This window comes from Rana temporaria, chromosome 7 (genome assembly GCF_905171775.1).
Source record: "Rana temporaria chromosome 7, aRanTem1.1, whole genome shotgun sequence".
NCBI classification, from domain to species: Eukaryota; Metazoa; Chordata; class Amphibia; order Anura; family Ranidae; genus Rana; species Rana temporaria.
The window spans coordinates 164519687-164543322 of NC_053495.1; the positions used below are offsets into that span (position 1 = coordinate 164519687).

Here is a 23636-nt window from a genome sequence, read left to right on the forward strand (position 1 = left end):
GCATTCTTATCTTAAAATGATACTAAACACACACACTGTATAATTTGCAGTATTCCTTCTGTAATTATTTGAATACAGTACAGTATCCCTTCTACAGTGTATATACCTAAAAAAAAATGCACTGTCACACTGTCAATGTACTGACACTGGCAGGGAAGGGCTTAAACATCAGGGGCGATCAAAGTATTAAATGTGTTCCTAACATGTGCTTTCTCACTGTGTGGGAGGTTCTTGTACTATAGGAAGGCTAAGATCCGTGTTCCTGCTTTGCAGGAACACAAGATCAAAGCCTTATCTACTGTCAGAATGGCAATCTGTCTTGTTTACACAGGCAGATTGATATTCAGGCTCTCGGCCTAACGATCAACAGGTCCCGGTGTACATTGAGTCCGCAGTACCCGCTGATCAACTCCCACTGTGTCTAATAACAGTGGGAGCCGATCGCTGGTGGCGCGCATGCACGCCCCAGACTCAGAGTGCAGGGTCACGTACTAGGTATGTGATCCTGCACAGAAGAGCTGCATTGCCAATATAAATGTACAGTATACGGTAGGGGTGTTGAATATAATCGTAACATCGATGAATAAAGGGGTTGTAAAGGTAAATGTTTTTTCACCTTAATGAAAAAACATCCGACGGTACCGGCCCCCCCTGAACCCCCGCTTTACTTACCTCACCCATCGAAAGTCCCGCGCTCGTCTCTGTCATCCTCTTCGGTTCCCAGCCTGGCCATTGATTGGCTAGGCTGGACAGATTGATAGAAGCGCAGTCATTGGCTGGTGCTGCTGTCAATCACATCCGATGATGCGGCGCGCCGGGGGGCGGGGCCGAGTGATACAATCAGTCAGCCGCTGTATCACAGGAGCGCGCCCGCAAAAGCTTTTCACCGTGCGCGCTAGCTCGCATGAAGGTGGAAAGCTCTTGCGAGGAGGAGCCGAGATAGCCACCGAGGGACCCCAGAAGACAAGGTTTGGGGACACTCTGTTCCAAACGAGCTGCATAGTGGAGGTAAGTATAACATGTTTGTTATTTTATGAAAAAAGTGTTCCTTTAAGCTGTCCACGATTCTGCATCAATGCTACGACCGGCCTAATCAATTGGCGAATGACGTCATCCCGGATTGCCCTGCCTCTCCTGGGACAGAGCTCCCAGCGTACTCTACTTTCAGGTGTTAAACTAACTATCTTTTTGAATACCATCTTACAGTACATTAAGTGTCCCACTCTACATGCTTTAAAAAAAATATGTACCTACATACCGCATTTCAGAGTGCCCCTCTGCACTCATGTAACTGCCTGGCCCATCGCTCTTCTCCCAATCTGACAGCTGCAGCGGGCGGGGCTGAGAATCCCCTGCTGACGTCAGCTGGGAGGAGAGAGGAAAGCATGAGCCAGCAGTCACATGAGCGCCGAGGGGCAATCTGAAATGCGGTATCTAGCTACATATTTTTTTAAAAGCATGTAGAGTGGGACACCTAATGTTCTTTAAGACAGTTAGTTTAACACCTGTAAGTAGAGTACATATAAGTTTGTATTCAACTTACAACTCTTACAACAACCGGCTCCATGCTGGGAGTTCAGCTCGGTATCCCTGTTCATGCCTTCCACTGTGTGCTGAAATGTGCAAACGGGGAAGCCGAGTTGAACTCCCAGCATGGAGCCAGTACGGTGAACTTCACAGGACTGTTTGTCAGCTGCAGATTCCATCACTCATGTCCTCCTCCAGCAATGCATTTTTCTGTAAATGTCTGTATACTCCCTTTGATTCTTCCATCCTTCAGTCCCTCACCACCACCATTTTTAAATTTGAACCCTATCATCCTTCTCTTCCTATCCATGAATTCCTCCATCTCTATCCCCAGACTTTAAAAATTTTCAGTTCCTATCTCCAGACACCTCCAGCTTTCCATTCTCTATCCACGGATTCCTCCATTCCCGGACTTTTCCATCCTACCTTTCTTATTCATGGATTATTCCATCCTTCAGTTCTTACCCCTCCCTTGTATTCCGGACTCCATGGAGTGTCCTTTTTTTTTTAAAAAGCAGATAACTTTAAAAAAGTTCTTCTAAATGCTTGATTTTTTTTTTGATGGAAACCATAACCGTAATCGTGATGCATTGCGGAGTTAAATCAAATTGTTGACAAGATAATCATAATCAAATGGAATTGTGAGACCAGTGAAGATGCGAACCTCTAGTATACGATCGGCAAGTGGTTAAAAGGGATTTTCTCTCACCTCCTGTTTTGGCTATGGTACAAGAAGCTAAGGAAAATCTCCCCAATGGGACACAGATGGCAGAAATAAATCCTTCAGGGGTTACTACCTTCCCATACGGCTATCAAATGTGAAAAAAATTGTTTTTGCCTATAGTTCTACTATAGGCTCTGTTCCTGTTTCCGTATTGCACTCCTGCACCGTCATCCTGTCAAACATGCTTCTGATGGAGACTACAAGTGGTTGCTTCACCACACTCAGCACAGGCATGTTCCATTTTTGTCACCATCTGGACAGAACGTGGCTGTAAAGAGGCTGCAGGTGTTCGATGGCTCGGAAAAGGCAAGTATTTTATTAAAACATAAAGCTGTTTATGATACATAGACCTTTGCAAAATAAATGTCATCCAGTTAGGGTTTACATCAACCTTAAACAGCACATTTATAGACATATTGTGATAGGTTGTGAAAAATAATACATTTGTGTTTCTAAATTTGAGGTAAGAGCCCCGCTTATAACTAGTTACTCAAAGACGGAGTGCTTATGCCTGCAATGCATTTGAGTTCTTTTTGCTCCTAGGGACTCATAATACAAATACATATAACAGCAGTGGCCGGTGTGCAGCTTTCTATATTTATCTGGATCCCTGCTGGCGTACAACAAGCCGCGTCTGCAGCCCTTCATTGTGGAGAGATGCTTAATGCGTTATGTTTCTTTGTGTGGACTCATCGTGTGGCCTTTCTTCATCCAAACACCAACTTAAACATAGTGCTTTTTTGAACTTAAAGGCGCTCTTCGTTCTTGCTTTAAAAAACCTTCTGGAAAACATTATTTTTTTCATTTTGGTGTCACAGAAATACACCTTTATAAAGCTGTACATTACCTGACTACATAATGCAGTTAAACAGGTTTATATAATGTTACTGCCAAAATCAAATGCAGAACATCCATTGAATCCCTGTAAATCATGTGGACAATTCGAAAAAAAAAAACTAATATAAAAAAAAAATGCTAAACTAAAGCTAATCATAGACATAGATGGTTTTAATCTCACCCGGTTCAGCAGGGACTGGTCGAGATTCAAACCATCTACCGGCACGCTCACTGTACCCACAATAATCCATCGATTGACTTGGGTACAACCAGCTAGTTGAAATTCTAGCAGGCGATTATTGCCATTGGCTATAGCCGCTAGCAATAATAATTATGCTCTTCCAGCAGGGATGGTTCAACAATGACTGCGCTGATGGGAGATTTGAGCAATTGGTGGAAAAATAATCACATCTATGGCCTACCTAACTTGTTTAACTTCCTCTACCAGCTTACTCGTATACTATAGAGCATGGGTCTCCAAACTACAGCCCACAGGCCAAACCCAGCCTGCCGCATGCTCTTATGTGACCCTTTGATGTAAGATGAGTATCTGATGCACAGGGGGATTCTGATGTAGGGGGCTCTAATGGGGACTCTCATATAAGTGGAAACTTTAATCACATCACTCATGTATTGGGGATTCCGATGTAAGGGGCCTCCAATGTAAGCCAGTGTCCCCATTGCAGCAAGATGTCTCCATTGCAGCAAAATGTCCCCATTGCAGCCAGTGTGCCCAATGCAGCAAAATGTCCCCACATTGCAGCCAGATGTCTCCACATTGCAGCCAGATGTCTCCACATTACAGCCAAATGTCCCCACATTGCAGCCATATGTCCCCACATTGTAGTCAGATGTCCCCACATTGCAGCTATATGTCCCCACATTGCAGCCAGATGTCCCCACATTGCAGCCAGATGTCCCCACATTGCAGCCAGATGTCCCCACATTGGAGCCAAATGTCCGCCACATTGCAGCCAAATGTCCCTACATTGCAGCCAAATGTCCCCACATTGCAGCCAGATGTCCCCACATTGCAGTCAGATGTCCCCACATTGCAGCCAAATATCCCCATATCACAGCCAAATGTCCCCATATCGCAGTCTACCTGTGCTGGGTAAGAGAGAGGAGCCGCCGCTGCCGCCGCCTGGTTGTTCAAAGCGCGTGGAACAGCTTTCAATTCAATAGCTGTGTTCCCCGCCACGAGCGTCGTATAAAGCCCCTTCCCCTTGTCCGGGAAACTTTGATAGACAGATCACCCGTCTAATCCTGGGATGGGTGATCTGTCTATCAAAGTGCCCGGACAAGGGGGAGGGGCTGTATATGACGCTCACGGCGGGGAACACAGCTATTGAATTGATAGCTGTAACGTTCCCCGCACTTTGAACAACTAGGGGGCGGCGGCGACATCAGCGGCGACGTGACTCTCCTCTCCTTGCTCGCCCCCCCCCCCTGCTCCCAGGCAGCCCACACTCGCCAGCCCTCAAAATTTACTCGCAGCAGGCGAGTGTAAATTTGGAGGGCTGTATATACTGTACATACATATATATATATATATATATATTTTCTCCCAAAAAAATTATGGGCCAGATTCACAGAATAAGTACGCCGGAGTATCAAATTTGCCGCGTCGTATCTTAATTTGTAATTCACAAACAAGATACGACGGCATTTGGCTAAGATCCGACAGGCGTACGGCTTCTTACGCCTTCGGATCTTAGGATGAAATACTTTGGCCGCCGCTGGGTGGAGTTTGCGTCGTTTTCCAGCGTCGGGTATGCAAATTAGCTGTTTACAGCGAACCACGAAGGTACGCGTGTTCGTTACGTCGTCGCTAGGCGGTTTTTCCCGTCGCAAACATAAGCCTGCTTTTTCATGGCTTACATTTAGACCAGCCATGTTAAAGTATGGCCGTCGTTCCCGCGTCGAATTTAAATTTTTTTTTTTGCGCAAGACGTCCGGGTATACGAAACGACGTAACGCACGTCGCCGTTCAAAACATTACGTTGGGGCGACGTCATTTCGCGCAAAGCACGGCGGGGAAATTTTCACACGGAGCATGCACAGAACGTTCGGTGCGGGAGCGTGCCTAATTTAAATGACACACGCCCCATTTGAATTAGGCGGGCTTGCGCCGGACAGATTTACGTTACGCCGCCGCAAGTTAACACATAAGTGCTTTGTGAATCAAGCACTTACGACGAAAACTTGCGGCAGAGTAGCGTAAAGGGGATACGTCACGCCGCCGCAATTTTTCATGAATCTGGCCCTTTGATTTTTACATGTAGGAGAGGAGTGCCAGAATAGGCCCGGTATGGAAGTGGTTAAGATTCTAAGAATGTTCTTGACTGGTTTAATTCAGTAGTACCAAAATTACATAAAAAAAAAAACACATCAAACTCAACCAGAAGAAAATAACCTTACATCCCTAAACATTGATCGCATAACAACATATAAATTTGCTGCATTATTTGCTCAGATGTTAGTTCTCTGAAATGATTCTCCACCTTAGCCATTAAAATGTTTGTAAATCAAATACTGTGAAGAGAAAATTATCAGGAGATAAAATACTGAATGCAGTTTACTCCTACATCATTGTAAATTGACCCCAATGCTTGCTTCATGCCGATTAGCAATGCTTCCATTTCCTTTTACAATTAAAAGCAGCATACAAATTATCTCTGTCGCTCTACAATCCTTCCTGCAGGTGACTAGAAGGGTACGTGGGTGACAGCAGGGATCCAAATCAAAAAATATTTCCATGATTAGACTGCAAGGAAATACAAACTCTTATATATAGAGAAGAGACGCGGAAGTGTCCTCTGTGCTTTAAAAGGATTCAAATTACGCCATAGTAAGGTGCGCCGCACATAAAAGCGAGTGCCTCATTAATTAGGAGTCTATCATTTCTTGATATGAAGAGAAAACCGATGTAAAATCATAGACTTTCAGGCCAGATTGAGAAGAACTCAAGTAGCAGCAAAAGACTCTTCATGAATAGTTATTTACAGAGCACAAATATGTGCAATAAACTGTGGTATAGCAAATAAACGGAATTCTGCAAAAACATACTCTTACTGGGCTATTTCACAGGGGAAAGGAATAGGATTCTATGGCCAATATCAGCTAATTCATGTTAGCTTTTACATCCAAATCCTACATACAATTGGTATATGGTTTCTTTTGGCTGCCCTACTTTTTGTTCCGTGGTTAAGGATGAACCCCCTGCTAGGCCTATATACACATTGAGGATGCTGGCCCCAAAAAAAAGGTATATGTGTATGAATCAAACACCCTGTAGAAACATTACAGTGAACATTAATGACTTCAGCCCCGGAAGGTTTTACCCACTTTTGCGATAAGGCCCTGCGTCATTTTAACTGACAATTGCGTGGGTAATAAAATTGTTGTCCTTTTTTTCCCCACAAATAGAGCTTTCTTTTGGTGGCATTTGATCAGCTCTGCGGGTTTTTTTTTCACTATAAACAAAAAAAGATTGCCAATTTTATTTTTTTTACTTTCTGCTATAATACATAGCCAAAAAAATTAAAAAAATAAACTGAAACACACTGGATGTTTTGTACTATGTTATTGTGAACTATATTAATATTAAAAGAATCTGGACTCTTGGACCCTTTTCTTGGTGATCTCGTTAGGCTTTTGTACATGATGGGTATCTCACATACAGGCAGTCTAAAGTTTAAAATGAATGTCAGAACTAATTAACTAATGGAACCGCCTCTGTACTCGATCACCTTCAAAGCTACATATGTGAAAGTTGTGAATCTACAGTTGCACAAATTCATTTATTGAGCATTGCAGCTAAATGTACTTATTTTGGGCCTCTCAACCTTCCTTCATGGACGCTATGTCAATTCAGGCAACTCCATTATGAGATGTCCTTTTACCAACCAAGCTCTTTGGTGCCATACTTTATACAGGAGCTATGTGCGTTCCCTTGTATTTTGCCCACTATTGTCTTGGATGCTTATGATCCCCTTATTGGGCTTCTTCTGGAGTGCTGCCTTTATATTTAAGACCTTACACGTTCTCCAAATTAACCCTTTCCTCTTCCCCTTCTAGGACAGCATCCAGTTCATCTCCATGGGGCTCTACGTGGTACTTTCCATTTTTATGTGTATCTGGTCATCGGTTTAGACCTTGAGATTCATTGCTGTATTTTTCTTATGAGCTGACATCTACGCCTACACTGTTGTGTTTATCATCGCAAAATGTGGTGATACCCTATTGTGCTTATATGTGATGTTTGTATATACCTTGGGTGTAATCTTGAATGATCATTTTATGTGTTTATGTCATATTCAGATTTTTATGTTTAGAAACAATATCATTTTTGTCTACTGTGCTGTATATATATATATAACAATTTCTGCATATGGCTCCCCAAGGCACACAAATTCTTATTAATTTTCCCTCATACTGTTTTGACGGTTTGTTGTTGTATTATCTCCAGGCTGTGTATGGCTTTTATTACTGTTATATTCCATTGACATGGACGGAGGATGATGCTTGTGTTATCTCACCCATCGTTCAGGTCACACTGTCCTGCCAGGACAACTGCTGGGAGAGGCAATTTCATTCAGTACCTTATTTGACCTGAAAGCTGTATGTAACAATCAGATGTGCTGCCTGAACTGTATACAGTGGCGTAGCTTGTGTTGTCAGTGGCCTGGGTATGGCAAGTAATTTGTGCCCCCTAACCCTTGTACAACCAAAATGTATAGAGTGCAGGGTTCAGGAGTAACTAACCTACAAAACAGCATATAGTGTGCAGCAATCAGGATGAACCCTCTGTTCACATCAGAGTCCCTCCTTACATCCACAGTGTTCTCCCTGAAATTGCACTGAAAGTGCACTTGGAAGTGCAGTCGCTGTAAATCTGGGGGGAAGATCCGGAATGAGGATTTTATTATCCAATCATGTGCAAGATAAAATACTGCTTTTTTATTTTCCTTGCATATCCCCCTCAGATCTACAGTGACTGCACTTCCATGTGCACTTTCAGTGCAATTTCAAGTGCACTTTGCACTTGTAGTTTGCACTTGTAGTGCAAAGTGGATTTGCCTTTAGTAAATAACCCCCATTATGTCCCCCTCTTAAAGCGGAGTTCCACCCAAAAGTGGAACTCTCGATTATACCCTTCCGCCCCCCCTCCCCCCTCCGGTGCCACATTTGGGGGAGGGGGAAAAGGGGGACCTGTTTTTGATAGGTCCCCTTCCCCACTTCCAGAGAAGGGCCTTGGCCAAATCTCCTAGAAGTTCGGTCCCCCTCCTTCTTCCCCTGTCGCCGGGACAATTAGAAAGCGCAGCACGCTTCGCAGTAGGGAACCCGCTGTGAAGCAGAAAGGCTTCACTACCGGGTTCCCTTACCAGGAATGGCAGTGGGAGTCAATCCAAAGATCGTCTGAGGTGCCGACATTGCAGGCTTTCTGGACAGGTAAGTGCCCTAATATTAAAAGTCAGCAGCAACATTATTTGCAGCTGCTGACTTTAAATTGTTTTCACCCAGGCTGGACCTCCTCTTTGAATCAGGGTCCTGACGTATCCAAAAGAACCTGGGTCTGCAAAGCACTACAGGAGTATGAAATAACACTACTCCAGGGTTAACTCAGCAGGTCAAAGAAAAGTAATGCCATTACTAAGAGTAACAAAGTTCACGACACAAAGCAACCAGTCAATGGGCATGGTACCTGGTAAGGTGGCAGATCCTCTAGTAGTAAGGAGGTCACTGCTTTGGCTCACTCCTGAGTAGTCCGTCTCCCATAGCAACCAGGAGCAGGCCAGCATTATAAAGATCGATGACCTGGTCACAAGGTACGGGAGCAAGAAGAGTTAACATGTACATGCATTGAGTCTGCACTTGTGCGTGTCGGGACCACGTTCTGCTACTGGAAGTGAAGTAACAAAGGTATGCTGGCTGGTGGAGGTGGCCCAGCTCACCCCGCCACTCCTAATGCAACAAGTAATAGGGCACAGTATGTAGAGACATGGTACACCACTTTTCAGACGAACTCTATATATTTACTACACACAGTGGAGCCTCGTACACACGACCGAGTTTCTCGGCAAAAAACAGCAAGAAACTTGCTGTTTTTTTTTTTTTTTGCTGAGGAAACCGGTCGTGTGTACACTTTTCGACGAGGAAACTGTCGAGGATCTCGTTGAGCCAAAAAGAGAGCATGTCTTCTTTTTCCTTGACGGCAATGGAGAAATTTGGCTCGCCGAGGTCCTCGACAGCCTAACAAGGAACTCGACGAGCAAAACTATGTGTTTCGCCCGTCGAGTTTCTCGGTCGTGTGTACGAGGCTTAAGAGATCATCTCCAAGTTGGGGGACTGCCGTAATTTTGGATGCTTCACATAACTGCAGCCTCCACCTGGTCCCAGGCATTGGTGAGCGTGCCCTCGGTCAAGAGTACTCCTCGTGCCCCCTCGTACCCCCTTTATTAAATATGCCATTCACATATTACCTGCTAATGGCATCACACAAAGATTAGTAAACCTTAACAACCAATCAGAAGTCATCTTTCACTGTTCTCCCTGAGAAGGGAAAACTGTTCTTTCACTGTTCTCCCCGGGAAGAGAAGGGAAACTGCAGTACACTGATGACAGGTGAACTTTGCATGGCTGAAAATGGCTGCAGTGCAATGTTATGCTTCATGTTATGTTGTTAAATAAAACTCATCTTATAGCAAAGTTAGTCTTCCCAGCAATTTTCTAGGGGTTATAAAACAACTAGTCCTAGCGTGCTCATTATATGTGTCCTGCCTCGAGTGCAAGAGCCTAAACTAGACCAAGACCAACTCCACAGAACAACATCAATGCACTAACTCTCACCTCATTCATTATAGATATGATCACTGTGCACCTCATCCCTGTGTGTATTATTATTAATGACGCAGTAAGTTATCATACTGTGAAAGAAAATGCATGGAGGTGTGAGGCTCCAAGCTGAGTATTTCTAGATAAAATCATACTTGTGATCCATATGATATCCTTTAAAGGGTAATGTGCTGAGGTGTTAATGATGAAGTCGTTGCCATGCGATTATAACAGCAAGAAAAAATATGGGATATTTACAGTTATATACTATACCTGCGTGTGTGTATATATATATATCTATATATATATATATATATTACTGTGCAAAGGTTTTAGGTAGGTGTAAAAAAAATGCTGTAAATTAGGAATGCTTTCAGAAATAGAAGTGTTAATAGTTTATTTTTATCAATTAATAAAATGGAAGTAAATGAGAAGAGGAGAAATCCAAATCAAATCAATAATTGGTGTGACCACCCTTTGCCCTCAAAACGGCATCAGTTCTAGGTACACTTGCACACACTTTTTCATCTTAGAGAACTAACCACAGATCTTCTGTGGATGAAGGCTGCCTCAAATCCTTGTGTCTCTTTATGTAATCTCGGACAGACTCAATAATGATGAGATCAGGGCTCTGTGGGGGGGGGGGGGGGGGGGTTTGCAAACCTCCGGAACCTTGTTCTTCTTTAAACTAAAGATAGTTCTTAATGACATTGGATGTATGTTTGGGGTCGTTGTCCTGCTGCAGAATTTATTTAGGGCCAATCACATGCCTTCCTGATGGTATAGCATGATGGATAAGTATTTGCCTGTATTTCTCAGCATTGAGCGCAACGTTGATACTGACCACATCTCCAACTTAATTTGCAGAAATGCAGTCTCAAACTGGCAAGGAACCTCCGCCATGCTTCACTGTTGCCTGTAGACACTATAGACATTATTGTACCGCTCTTCAGCCCTTCGGAGAACAAACTGCCTCCTGCGACAGCATCAGTCATCAGTCCAGAGCACCTGCTGCCATAGGTGAATTGCTTAGCCTTGTTTCCACATCACAGGTATGGATTTTTTGACCCCAAATCTTTCATGAAGACCACTTCGGGCCAGACTTCTCCAGACAGTAGATGGATGTACCTGGGTCTCACTGGTTTCCACTAATTCTGTGTTGATGGCACTGCATGATGTGTCTTGCATCTGCTACATTAAGTTTCCTTGGCCAATCACTACGTCTATGGTCCTTAACGGGGGGGGGGGGGCTGGGGGAAACTAATTATTATGTTTCTTTTTTGGGGGGTGGGGTGTTGGCTGTCAGGTTGGCTGTATGGCTGTATGGCTGTTTAGGACCCCATGGTTTCTAACAGGAGCCCTGTCCATAGCACTCTGCACAATTAATCCAGCAATCTGAGTTCTAATCTCGGTGGGAATTCTGCTGCTATGTTGTATTCTGCTTATGACACATTAAAGAAATTAAGTGGGCTGAAACCATTTGTTGTGGCTCTCTAAATATTAAAGGTGAAAACATGGGCTGTACTATAGTTGCTCATTGGAAACCACAAAGGTAAGAGTGCTCTGGGGCTTACCCCTATACATACGACATATACTGCACCTAGAAAGAAACCCTACTTGACCCCTTTTGTGCCCTTAGTAACATCTCATAAAACCTAGTAGTATCACATAGAACCTCTACCAGATTAACAAAAGATGCTTATAAAATGGAATAATCCCATGACCATCTAATTAGCCAACATGTAACTTCTCTTCCTTCAAGCTCTGCAATATCACAGAAATTAGGCTCAAGCTTTATGGCCGTTTACATATAGTACTTATTCATGCTGGAACCCTTTCAACAATAGCCTGATGACTAAACTTACAAATGTAGACCGCTATGTGTTTCAGATGTTTCGATGTACAAAAGTGTATATGATGCGTTATTATAAATTTCTCATTGTAGACTAATATACCTATGGTATGTCGTTACCATTTATGCCGCGTACACACGATCGGTTCGTCTGATGAAAACGGTTTGATGGACAGTTTTCATCAGACAAACCGATCGTGTGTGGGCCCTATCGTTTTTTTATCCATCGGTAAAAAAACTAGGAACTTGTTTTAAAATGATCTGATGGTAAAAAAACGATAGAAAAAAACTATTGTCTGTGGGCACGTCCATCGGTTAAAAATCCATGCATGCTCAGAATCAAGTCGACGCATGCTCGGAAGCATTGAACTTAATTTTTCTCAGCACGTCGTTGTGTTTTACGTCACCGCGTTCTCACACGATAATTTTTTTAACTGATGGTGTGTAGGCAAGACTGATGAAAGTCAGCTTCATCAGATATCTGATGAAAAAATCCATCAGACCGTTTTCATCGGATGAACCAATCGTGTGTACAGGGCATTACTGTTCTTTGATTTCAATAAAAATCTTTGTTGGAAAAAAAATGAGTGCTGCTCCTAACTGAATGTGTATGTATGTGTATTATATATATATATATATATATATATATATATATATATATATATATATATATATATATATATATATATATATATATATATATATATATATATACACTGCTCAAAAAAATTAAAGGAACACTTTTGAATCAGAACTCCTGGGATATTGATCTGGTCAGTTAAGTAGCAGAGGGGGAGGGGTGTATACTGAGGGGGTTGTTAAACAGTTTCAGCTGCTTTGCTGTTAATTGAAATGAACAACAGGTGCACTAGATGGTCAACAATGAGACAACCTCCAAAACAGGAATGTTTTTCAGGTGGAGGTGTCTGACATTTTTTTTCCCTACTCATCTTTTCTAACTGTTTTTCACTAGTTTTGCATTTGGCTATGGTCAGTGTCACTACTGGTAGCACAAGGCGATACTTGGACCCTATAAAGGTTGCACAGGTAGCCCAACTCCTCCGGGATGGCACATCAATACGTGTCATTGCCAGAAGGTTTGCCGTGTCTCCCAACACAGTCTCAAGAGCATGGAGGAGATTCCAGGAGACAGGCAGTTACTCTAGGAGAGCTAGACAGAGCTGTAGAAGGTCCTTAAACCATCATCAGGACCGGTATCTGCTCCTTTAACCACCTAAGGACCCGCTCACGTATATATATATACGTTGGGACTTTAAAAATGGATATCTCGGTAACGGCAGCAGCTGCTGCCACAACCGAGATATCCATCTTTGTTGTGAGCGGTCCTGTAAACGATGCAGCTAAGGTTAAGGGCAGCATACAACAAATAATACGGTAATGGTATCCCTAAGCTAGTGTGTACTGACCAGTTTGGTTCAATGTATCCCAGTCCTTGGAATGGGGGGTTGCTTTGCCATTAGCAAGAGTATGCAGTGAGCCCCCTTCATGAACATTACCTTACTGGTGAACTATTTTAAGGTTTGGAAAAAAAAAAACAGCCTCCGGCAATATAAAGATAAAGATAAAGCAGAAACAGAAGAAAATATTGTCACACATCTGTTCTTATAGAATGTTGTCACCTGTATGATTCGTTACCACAGCAACAGAGCGATGTGCTCTTCATCTTACTGATACCAAGTGTGGTTTATACATAGTTGGTGATATTATCTGTAATTGTTTGTATCCCCAAGAAAGTTTGCTGTACAGTGTAAAGTGCATCTAAAAAAGCATCCAGACCATTTCACACATAGAAGCCAGAGGTTTCAGCATCACTCATGGCGGTAAACTCACTAAACTCACCTCCGAGCACAGCAGACAGCAGAATATGCGTGCCATATTTTTTGATCAGGTTCTCCGTGATCTGAGCCGCCGACGGCCTCCTCCCCAGCTGACGGATGGTGCGCACAAACTCTGGAGCCAGTGTGAGATTCGGAAATTCCTTACTCTCTAAGGCCATGTTCTTTACTTTCCAGCGGCCAAACTCCCTGACAAGAAAAGATAATAGATTTAATACAATAGAAATGTTATTATATATGTCAGGGATACAATTGCAGAATCATTGCAGTATAACTAATGCTTCAATGTTCGTATAAACCCATCAAAGTACATGTAAACCTTACCTTTATGACATTTAGGGGTCGATTTACTAAAACTGGAGAGTGCAAGATCTGGTGCAACTCTGCATAGGAACCAATCAGCTTCCAGGTTTTCCTAGCAAAGCTAACTCCACTTTTGTGGGGAAAAAAAATAGCAAATAAAGAAAAGATAACATGGCACGTATAATTGCACCACTAATCATATTCTAATTGAATGTTATTAAAAAATACCTTTCCTTTTCAATCTGCAACCAATGTAATTTTTTGAAAATGCATTGCAATATGGCTACCTGGAGCTGTACCTGGAGTGTGTACTGACCACTCCCCAGAAACATAATTTCCTGCTTGTGTGATTGGCTCACCAATTTTCCCAGAAGTCTGCCTAAGATACAAGTCAGATTTCAGGTATCCCCTGCAACAAAAATGACATTTTTTGAGAGATAATTTCAATAGTAACACGTCTAAAGGGATGCAGGCCCAGCAGATTTCCTCGTTAGTGCCCTGTAGCTCCACACCTGACAGCTAATTTTGAAACCACTCCCATTAGACTCACTCAGAACAGAGGCACAGAGAAACACACAAGGATTTCTTCAGAATAACAAAAGGTAAGAATCTGCAACAAGGTTTGTTACAATCCTTGCAATGTACATAGATCAACCAGAGGGGGATTTTTTTTTCCTCAACAAAAGTGGAGTTACGCTTAAAGTGAAAAAGCTGAAATTAGAAGCTGTTTGGCTACCATGCACACCTGCACCAGATTTTGTACTCAACAGTTATAGTAAATCACTAGAAACTGAAAAATTGCCTGTGCAAGAAGGCAGGAAGAGGGTGTAACATGCCAGCCCTGAACGGGTTAAAAATGAATGAAAACATGAGAAACACAGGCAAAGGTAAGAAACTGATGTAAAATTACTTAGGTGTTGCCCTCATAAGAAGCATTATAGGGGAAGAAACCATTGAGCATTATGCTAGTGCAGTGCACAGTAGCAGCACAATATTTATTAATAGGTGCAGACAGTTAAGGCAAGCCATACTCTGCTGGACAAATGGAAACAACAAACTTTGCGCCAAAGAAAAATTGGTGAAAAATAAATGAAAAAGGTACACCACGCTTAGTATTTATATATTAATCAATAAAAAATCCTCATCAGGAAGCTCCCTGAGCTGCAAGCTTCATGACAACCCGACGATGGGTTGAAACGCGTCGAGACTTGATCGCATCATCGCAATACACTTCCACATACGACACTTACGGGCACCGGCTTGAGCCGTATTGTAACACAAACAGTGATGCAAGGCCAGGAACCCACTAATATTCAAGCTGTACACAATAGGTGCCAGGTCGAGGAGCACCATAACATGTGAGTGTAGATTTCCATGCTTTAGCTATCATTTGCTTCAAAGCTGGATCATAAGTTTAAATTGTTTGTGCATCAAGGTATTTGGCTTACAGAAAAAATCTAAAGGTGAACTAACACCATACACCCTCCCCACTCCCGCTGTACTTACCTCTATCAATCCTGAGCTGTTCGCACCTCCACAGCCGCTCCCTGCTCTTCTGTCTCTTCTTTATGCAACACTTCTGAGACAGGGCAGAGCATTTCCGATTGGTCAGCGCCATAACAGTAAATCACACTGTCTGGGAAGCACTAAACGGACGAAAACAGGCATTTCAAATTCCTGGACCACTGGAGTGGCTGCAGGGGTGCTAACAGCTCAGGATCGCTGGGGGTAAGAACAACTGTACCAAATGTTCAGTTGTCCTTTAAAGTGAACCTGTTGCTTGATCCTGGCATGACAAAGTTCAGTTTTTCTTTAACAATAGGACCACAACGGTCATTTTTGCTACTGAGAAATTTAACCACTTGTTGGTAGTCATTTCCAACACACTAAAATCAATGCACTGCTAATGAGATGATTGTCTCAATGTGCTGCTAATGAGATGATTGTCAATAAGTGGTTAAATCTCTCAGAGGCAAGAGATTAAAATCGCCATGTAAATGATTTGATTACAAAATTTATATATAACACCATTAGTCTACTTCAATCAGCACTTTAACGTTGATTGGAATGTGTGATTTGCATGAAGATGTTAAAGTAGAACTCCACACAGAAATCAAAAGCTGAGACAGAAATAGTAATGTCTGTAAAGTAACATCCATTGTTATCTTGCACTTGTATAGTGTACCCACCTACTGGTAATATGGAAGAGGCGGCTTTGTGAGGCCTTAGAAAAAACCTTGACATGGGGCCCCACTCGCGCCCATGATGGGAAAAAATAATTCAAGGACAAGAGCCTCTTCCCCACAACCCTGGCCAGTGGTTGTGGGGGTCTGTGGGCAGGGGGCTTAACAAGAATCTGGAAGCCCCCTTTAACAAGGCGGCCCCCAGATCCTGTTTTTTAATAACTAAGGGGAATAACTGATTTTTTCCAAAGCAGATAGTATTATGAATAAGCAATCCCACAAAGAAGACAGAGAATGAACACATCCCTGGACCCCTATCTTCCACAACTACCCCCAACCTCCTCCTGGATGTAACTCTTATGCCACATACACATAATCGGTTCATCCGATGAAAACGTACCGATGGATTTTTTCATCAGATATCCGATGAAGCTGACTTTCATCAGTCTTGCCTACACACCATCAGTTAAAAATCTGTTTGTGTCAGAACGCTGTGACGTAAAACACTACGACGTGCTGAAAAAAATGAAGTTCAATGCTTCCGAGCATGCGTCAACTTGATTCTGAGCATGCAGGGATTACTGATGGACAGACGATCTTTTTTTCTATCGTTTTTTTAACCATCAGATAATTTTAAAACAGATTCTACGTTTTTTCACATATGGGAAAAAAAACGAGGGGGCCCACACACGATCGGTTCCTCCGATGAAAACAGTCCAACGGACCGTTTTCATCAGACGAACCGATCATGTGTACAGGGCATTAGAGATGAATTACATGAATTACAGATATGGAGACTACACAGTTACATTGGGCTAAGCTACAGTGTGTATACCATACTTGGCCGATCCTTCTGGAAGCTAGACACCACTACCCCAGTGATCTCCTAATACTAATGCCTCGTACACACAACTGTTTTTTCCATCAGGAAAACTGCTATGAGAGCTTCTGGCCAGGAAAACTGGCCGTGTTTATGCTCCATCGCAGTTTTCCTGACGATAAAACTGCCGGAAAAAAAAAGAGAACCAGCTTTCTTTTTTTCTGTCGGGATTCCCGGCGGACTTTTTCCCGTCGGGAAAACTGGTTGTGTGTATGCTTTTCCGAGGAGAAAAAACTGTGCATGCTCAGAATCAAGTATGAGACGGGAGCGTTCTTTCTGGTAAAATTAGCGTTCATAATGGAGATATCACATTCGTCACGCTGAAAATTATTGCATCGTTTAATGCAGCACATGAAAAGCGTGAATCGTCTCTCACCAAACTTTTACTAACACGAGGATCCGCAAAAGCAGCCCAAAGGGTGGCGTCTTTTGAATGGAACTTCCCCTTTATAGACCCTTCATACATGTTGTACGTCACCGTGCTTTGGACGGGCGGTATTTAGCCTGAACGTGTGTATGCAAGGCAGGCTTGAGAGGAATCCCGTCAGGAAAGGCGTTGTTTTTTTTCCTGCCGAGAAAAACGGTCGTGTGTACGAGGGTACGGGTCCTGTGCCAAGAGGCTAGTGTGCAGTATTCTGAATACTGGAGGTCGGCCGATCAGCAAGGACCCACTTCATGAATGAATGAATATGAAGCATTCTCTGATTAGTCGAGGCAGAGAGTGTGACGTCACTGGTGATGACATCATTGGCCACAGATGGCTGGAATTTCTGTTCAAGTCCTGCATATTATCTGTTTGGTCCATGAGAGAGAGGGAGAAAGTCACTTGATTCCCCATCAACATAAAATAGTGAAGATGGATCTAGAAACTATGACTACATTTGAGAGAATGCAATCACATCTTGGTCGAAAATTTTCAACCCGGTTCCGTCAACTTTTGACAACCCAGGTAGTGCTTGTAGACCCACCCATGACTCAAATTTTGGCAGGTTCAGCAAGAATTGTCTGAAATTCAAGCCATGTATGGCCAGCTTTACTCTCCACTCCCTAGGAAGCAATGTCAGGGCCTCTCACTGAAAGGTCCTCCAGCCATAGAAGCAAATCTTTCATTCCGTGTCGCGCCGCTTTGTCTATTCAAACAGAGACAATTATTCTGAGAACTTCTGCAGCTCTAAACCATTATAGATGTCCAATAATATGACACGTTATAAAATATTTTTGTATTACCTTTAACTTAGTTTTGGATATGCTTTTAAGGGTTGTCATTTTCCTGGATTAGACGTTTATACTGCCATCTAGAACATCTAGAACGTTTAGTTCCAAATGAGTTTTTTTAATGAATTTAGAGAAGTTTGTTAATTTAAAAATATCCGAATTCCCGAATTTTCGAATTTCCAAATTTTTTTTAACTTCGAATTTCCAAATGTTCACATTTTCAAATCTTCTAATTTACGAATTCCCAATTTTCGAATTTACTAATTTTAGAATTTCAGAATTTTCAAATTTCTGAAAAAAAAAATTCTGATAGCAGCTAGAGGGATTAGCTCCCGCTGCTGTCTCGGGAGCGTGCCCGCAACGGTGCCCCCAGGGACAGCAGCTTTCCCTGGAGGCACTCGATGAAGAGGAGGGGCCTGGAGCGCTGGCAGGGGACCCCAGAAGAAGAGGATCGGGGCCAAAACCATTACACAGAGTAGGTAAGTATAACATGTTTGTTATACAACCACTTTAAAATCAATAAAACTTTTGATTAGGACATATTTGAAGCAGTGTAATTATTTACCACTTTTTTCTTAATGTTACAGGGTATTAGTTTGTTCTTCTCAAAAGTGGTGGCCAGTCCATGTGCCCAGCCCCTTATCTACATGCAGGGCCCCGGACACATGAATTCCAATGTTTTTTTTTTAAGCACATGATTATAGCCTGAGGCTCTAATCGGCATGAAAAAGGTTGGGCTCAGGGCACAGAGCAGACCCTGAGCCCACCCAGTTGTGTGACAATAGAGAATTAATATTCGCTAATTTGTTTTCTTGATTCTCCTCCCGGCCAATCAGGAAGCGGGTCTTAGGACTCCCTGGCTAATTGTGTCTCAGGACAACACTTCCTGTTAAGCCGGGAGGAGAAGCCATGTCTATGGCTCGTCCTACCCCGCCTTCTACGGTAAGGTCTGTCTTCGGGGGGGTTGGCAGTGGATCGCCGCCGCCTTCTTCTCTGTCTAATGCCGGGGGGCTGCTTGCGACAATTGTGACAATCACCGTCTGTCTACCACTGTGCTTGCGGTGATCTCCACCTTCCCGTCCTTCTCCCCCCACAGAGGGGAGGTAATATTAGTTTGCCCCCCCCCCCAAAAAAAATATTTAGCTACTGCTTCGAAAATAAAAAAAATGACCAAGAAAATTGGAAATAACTTGGCTCAACCATTGCTAAGGAGGGAGGTTTAGAAAAAATCTGGGTGTTTCTCATTTTGGTGGCTACTTCACCAATCTCTACATTTAAAGCTAAACTACAGGCACAACTTTTTTTGTTTTTTTGTTTTATATATATATATATATATATATATATATATATATATATATATATATATATATATATATATATATATATATATATATATATATATATTATCCTCAATAGCCACTAAGACTAAAACTCCAGTTTGTGTGTGCTAAATACCTTTGTAAATTCAGATATTTTTGGTAAAGTAGTAGTACTACAATTACTGTGCTGCCCATAGCCTGTGCACAAATCAGATCTGTGGGAGGGAACCACCAGATCCACTCACTACAGGCTGCCTGCAGAAAACTACAGAAGGGGGCGGAGACAAGACCAGTCATGCTGTAGAAGGAGAGAGCAGAAGCCACTGGTCTTTATTACAGGAAATTCTTGCACAAAGCAAAAGTATAACAATGCATTACTACACAGATCTGGAAGAAATACACAAAGTGCACCAAGATTATTATAAGAATACACATGACTCTGAGGTTCAGCTTTAATATAATAAGATAACATATTGGATATTGGATAGAAGCATGTCACAATCTGAAAGTCACATAAAAAGTTATTTAAGGAAAAAACAAATCTGTTCAGCTACAAAGCTCCACTATCAGGATCGTCATTGAGGATGGGAGCCTCAGCATCTGCTAGAATTCCCAGCACATGTAAAACTTCCATTTGGTCCACATTTATATATACATTCACAGAGCATCTGCTATGTTATTTTTAAGATATTAAGATATGTAAATACTCGTTTTCTATTTTTATTCTAAACTTTCACTGCCTTTTTGCATACCAGTTAAAAATGTAAACCTGCTGAACTGTCAGAACAGGAATAAAAAACATGAATACTCCTTACAGACATCTGCAGATAACAGCTCTATATAATATGCAGTGGCATATAACAGAACTTTAGGTTGAAGCGTCACACCATAACATTCAAATTCAAGCGCATTCCAAAGCCAATTTTTTTTACAAAGCCAACACGTTTTAGAGATGTACTCTTTTCATCAGGGTTTACACCTAAATGTGAACTGTGATTCTAAAATCAAAAACCAGTAGGACCATCTTAAAAAAAATATATATTGAATAAATGATAATAAAATAATAATAATAATCTAACTAATAATAATAATAGAATCCAATAAAAAAAACTTCCATGTGCTCCTTGCTGTTAAGGCCAGTTATAGGTTGGGGCAGCTGCCATTTGTTTGTACCGTTGGTTATTTGGTAAGAGGGCGCACTGTGCACCTTCACTGCCATTGTGCTGTTTGCTGGGTGTCCAGGGTACCCATGTTCCTTTAAGGAGGGGTGGAATCCCACCAGGCTTTCCTGCCTTTAATCTATCCATTATTATAAATGTGCTCCAACTATAGAGCAGTGGCGGCTGGTGGTATATTTTTTTGGGGCACCCCCACCATCCCCCCGTTCGATCGTTCACCAGCCCCAAACTTACCCCATCTAGGTCGCGGGCAGCGCTTGCTCCAGGTGGGGACTTCCCTGTGTCTCCTCCCTCTTCATCAGCCAAAAGGATCGCTTCTCCTCTCGGCCAATTGGGTGACGGGTCTCAAGACCCGCTTCCTGATTGGCCGGGAGGAGAATCAGGAAGACAATAGCGAATATTAATTCGCTATTGTATATTCACTACTGCCACACAACTGGGTGGGCTCAGGACGCAGTGATTTGTGCCCCAAGCCCACCCTATTTTTTAACATTTAGAGCCTAAAAAAATACAACAAAAAAACACCCCATTGGAATCCATGCGTCCGACGCTCTGCATGTAGATTAGGGGCCATGCGCATGGATTAGGGGGGCAGCTCTCCTGTGCCCTGTATAGATGGACCACTACTGTTATGGAGGCTCTCAAAATTTCTAGAGTTAGCACTGAAAGATAATACCGGGGGGCGGTGAAGAGGCCTTTGCATGCATTTGCAAATGTGTGCAAACTAAACCCCCATTTTTAATGTGAACTGTTAGACAGGACAATTCGGTTTGTCACAGGCTGGCCGGTAAGTTGAGCTGGGAATTTTTCTTTGTTGTTCGTTTAAGAAGCACTGACCATTTATGTTGTTATGGAAGCGATAGCCACCAGAAACATGCATACATGATTCATTATGTTTTGTGAACGTGTTGGATATTCAATGCTCTGCTAGTGACAGATGTCTAACTAAAAACCCCTGGAACCTGAGTTGAGATCTGAATAAGCTCCAGCCATTGTCCACATATCTTCCCTTTTTTATAGTTCCTTTGAGCTCCTACTTTCACACAAGCTGTACAATCCCGGATATATTTAACTCTGTTGCCAAGCTTTAACATCCAGGCCCTCCACCGCAGGGTCCTATTGAGAACTGCCTCCAAACTACCTCCGGATCTATTATTAGATGGACCTGCACAACATGGAATCTCAAGGCTAAACTGGCAAGTCAAGAGTCAGCAGGATGGCGTGATAAAGGTACGATTCTGGGAAAATCACAGGCTGTCAAGCCCTTCAGCAAAGCCGTGTACAAAGCCTTACACTGGAAAACATTACAGCCAGCTGAGAGCATTTTACTAAAGACGGACAGCGAGAGTGATGTACTGTACAAACACTTCCAGAAATATCATTAGAAAGTATGGCAAGGAGAAACTTATGGAGGAAGATGTATGCAGAATAATATTAGAAGACGATAAAGGAGAATATTTAATTATGGAGGGTCTGAATTATCCTGAGTCATTTATAGACCTTAGTAAGATCGGTGGAATTATAGCTGAGGATTACCGGTGGATATCACGGAGGAATTTGCACAGGATCCTTTAATAATCATAGCCAGTTTTTTACATGTAGTGTTGAGTGTCGATATATCTTGCCAAAGTAAAGTGGATGATTGGGGCTTGCTCATCTGCTCATTGGAGGGGAATTGAAAACCAGTTTGTTCAAAGGCTGAATGACACTGATTGGGATTTAGCAAGTTAGTTACAGATCCAGAAGCCTGTATAGTGTATTGGGACCTGTAGAGAGACTAGAGCCCCCTTTAAGATAGAAAAAACTCTATTCTGATTCTACAGCCATGGGCCAAAAGTTTGGAGAATGACACAAAATAATTTTTACAAAGTCTCCTGCTTCAGTGTTTTTAGATCTTTTTGTCAAGCCTCGTACACACGGCCAGTGTTCCAGACAGGAACACTACGAGGATAGCTTTTGGCCAGGAATCCCGGCCATGTGTATGCTGCTCGCAGTTTTTCCGATGGGAAAACTGCCCAAAAACCACCGGACAAAAAAAGAGAACCAGCTCTCTTTTTCCCCGCTGGGAAAGCCGGCGGACTTTTGCCCGGCGTTTTTTGGCAGTTTTCTATGGAAAAAACTGAGATGGAGCATACACACGGCCGGGATTCCCGACCAAAGCTCCATCACAGTTTTCCTGTCGGGAAAACCTCTTGTGCGTAGGGGGAAAGACTACCCGAGCAGGTTCTCGGCTTTCCCCTTGTGGTTTCCGACGGTAATTTTTCCCGTCGGAAATCCCACACATGTGTATGGGGCATAAGATGTTACTATGGTATACTGAAGTATAATTACAAGCATTTCATTTCAAGTGTCAAAGGCTTTTATTGACAATTACATTACGTTTATGCAAAAAGTCAATATTTTCAGTGTTGACCCTTCTTTTTCAAGACCTCTGCAATTCTCACTGGAATGCTGTCAGTGAACTTCTGGGTCACACCCTGGCTGATGGCAGCCCATTCTTGCATAAGCAATGCTTAGAGTTGTTTAGAATTTTTTTTTTTTATCTTGATTCATGCATTATGACACTCGCTTTTTTCTTCTTTCATACATAGCCTTTTGGACTTCCCCTAGCCAGTCTAGGCAGCGGGGCACACATAATCACTTTATATTTATTATATCATCAGAAAATGCTACCATCTTTCACTAAGGCCCCCCGCACTAGTGCAGGAGAATATCTTTTCTGTTTAAACCTGTGCTGTGTAGCAGAGCTGTGCAAATCTCAGAAATAAATGGACAAAAATATAGATTCTTTGGTAGCTAAACCAGATCCTATATGTGTATTTCATTTGTGCATTTAGCTGTTTGTCTGGAGCTCAGTTTTAACTCTCCAGCATCTACCATATGCTGAAACATCAGTCTTGGGTGGACTGACCCTTTAAAGAGTAG

At 42.5% G+C, this 23636-nt stretch overlaps 1 protein-coding gene across 1 annotated transcript in view; it reads right to left on the reverse strand.

Annotated features, from left to right (window-relative positions):
* BRINP2 (BMP/retinoic acid inducible neural specific 2) overlaps positions 1-23636 on the reverse strand; it is a 419477-nt gene that overhangs the window by 312469 nt on the left and 83372 nt on the right. Inside the window, exon 3 of the mRNA XM_040360364.1 lies at positions 13638-13822. Coding sequence (XP_040216298.1) covers positions 13638-13822 — 185 coding nt within the window. The remainder of the gene's footprint in view (positions 1-13637; positions 13823-23636) is intronic.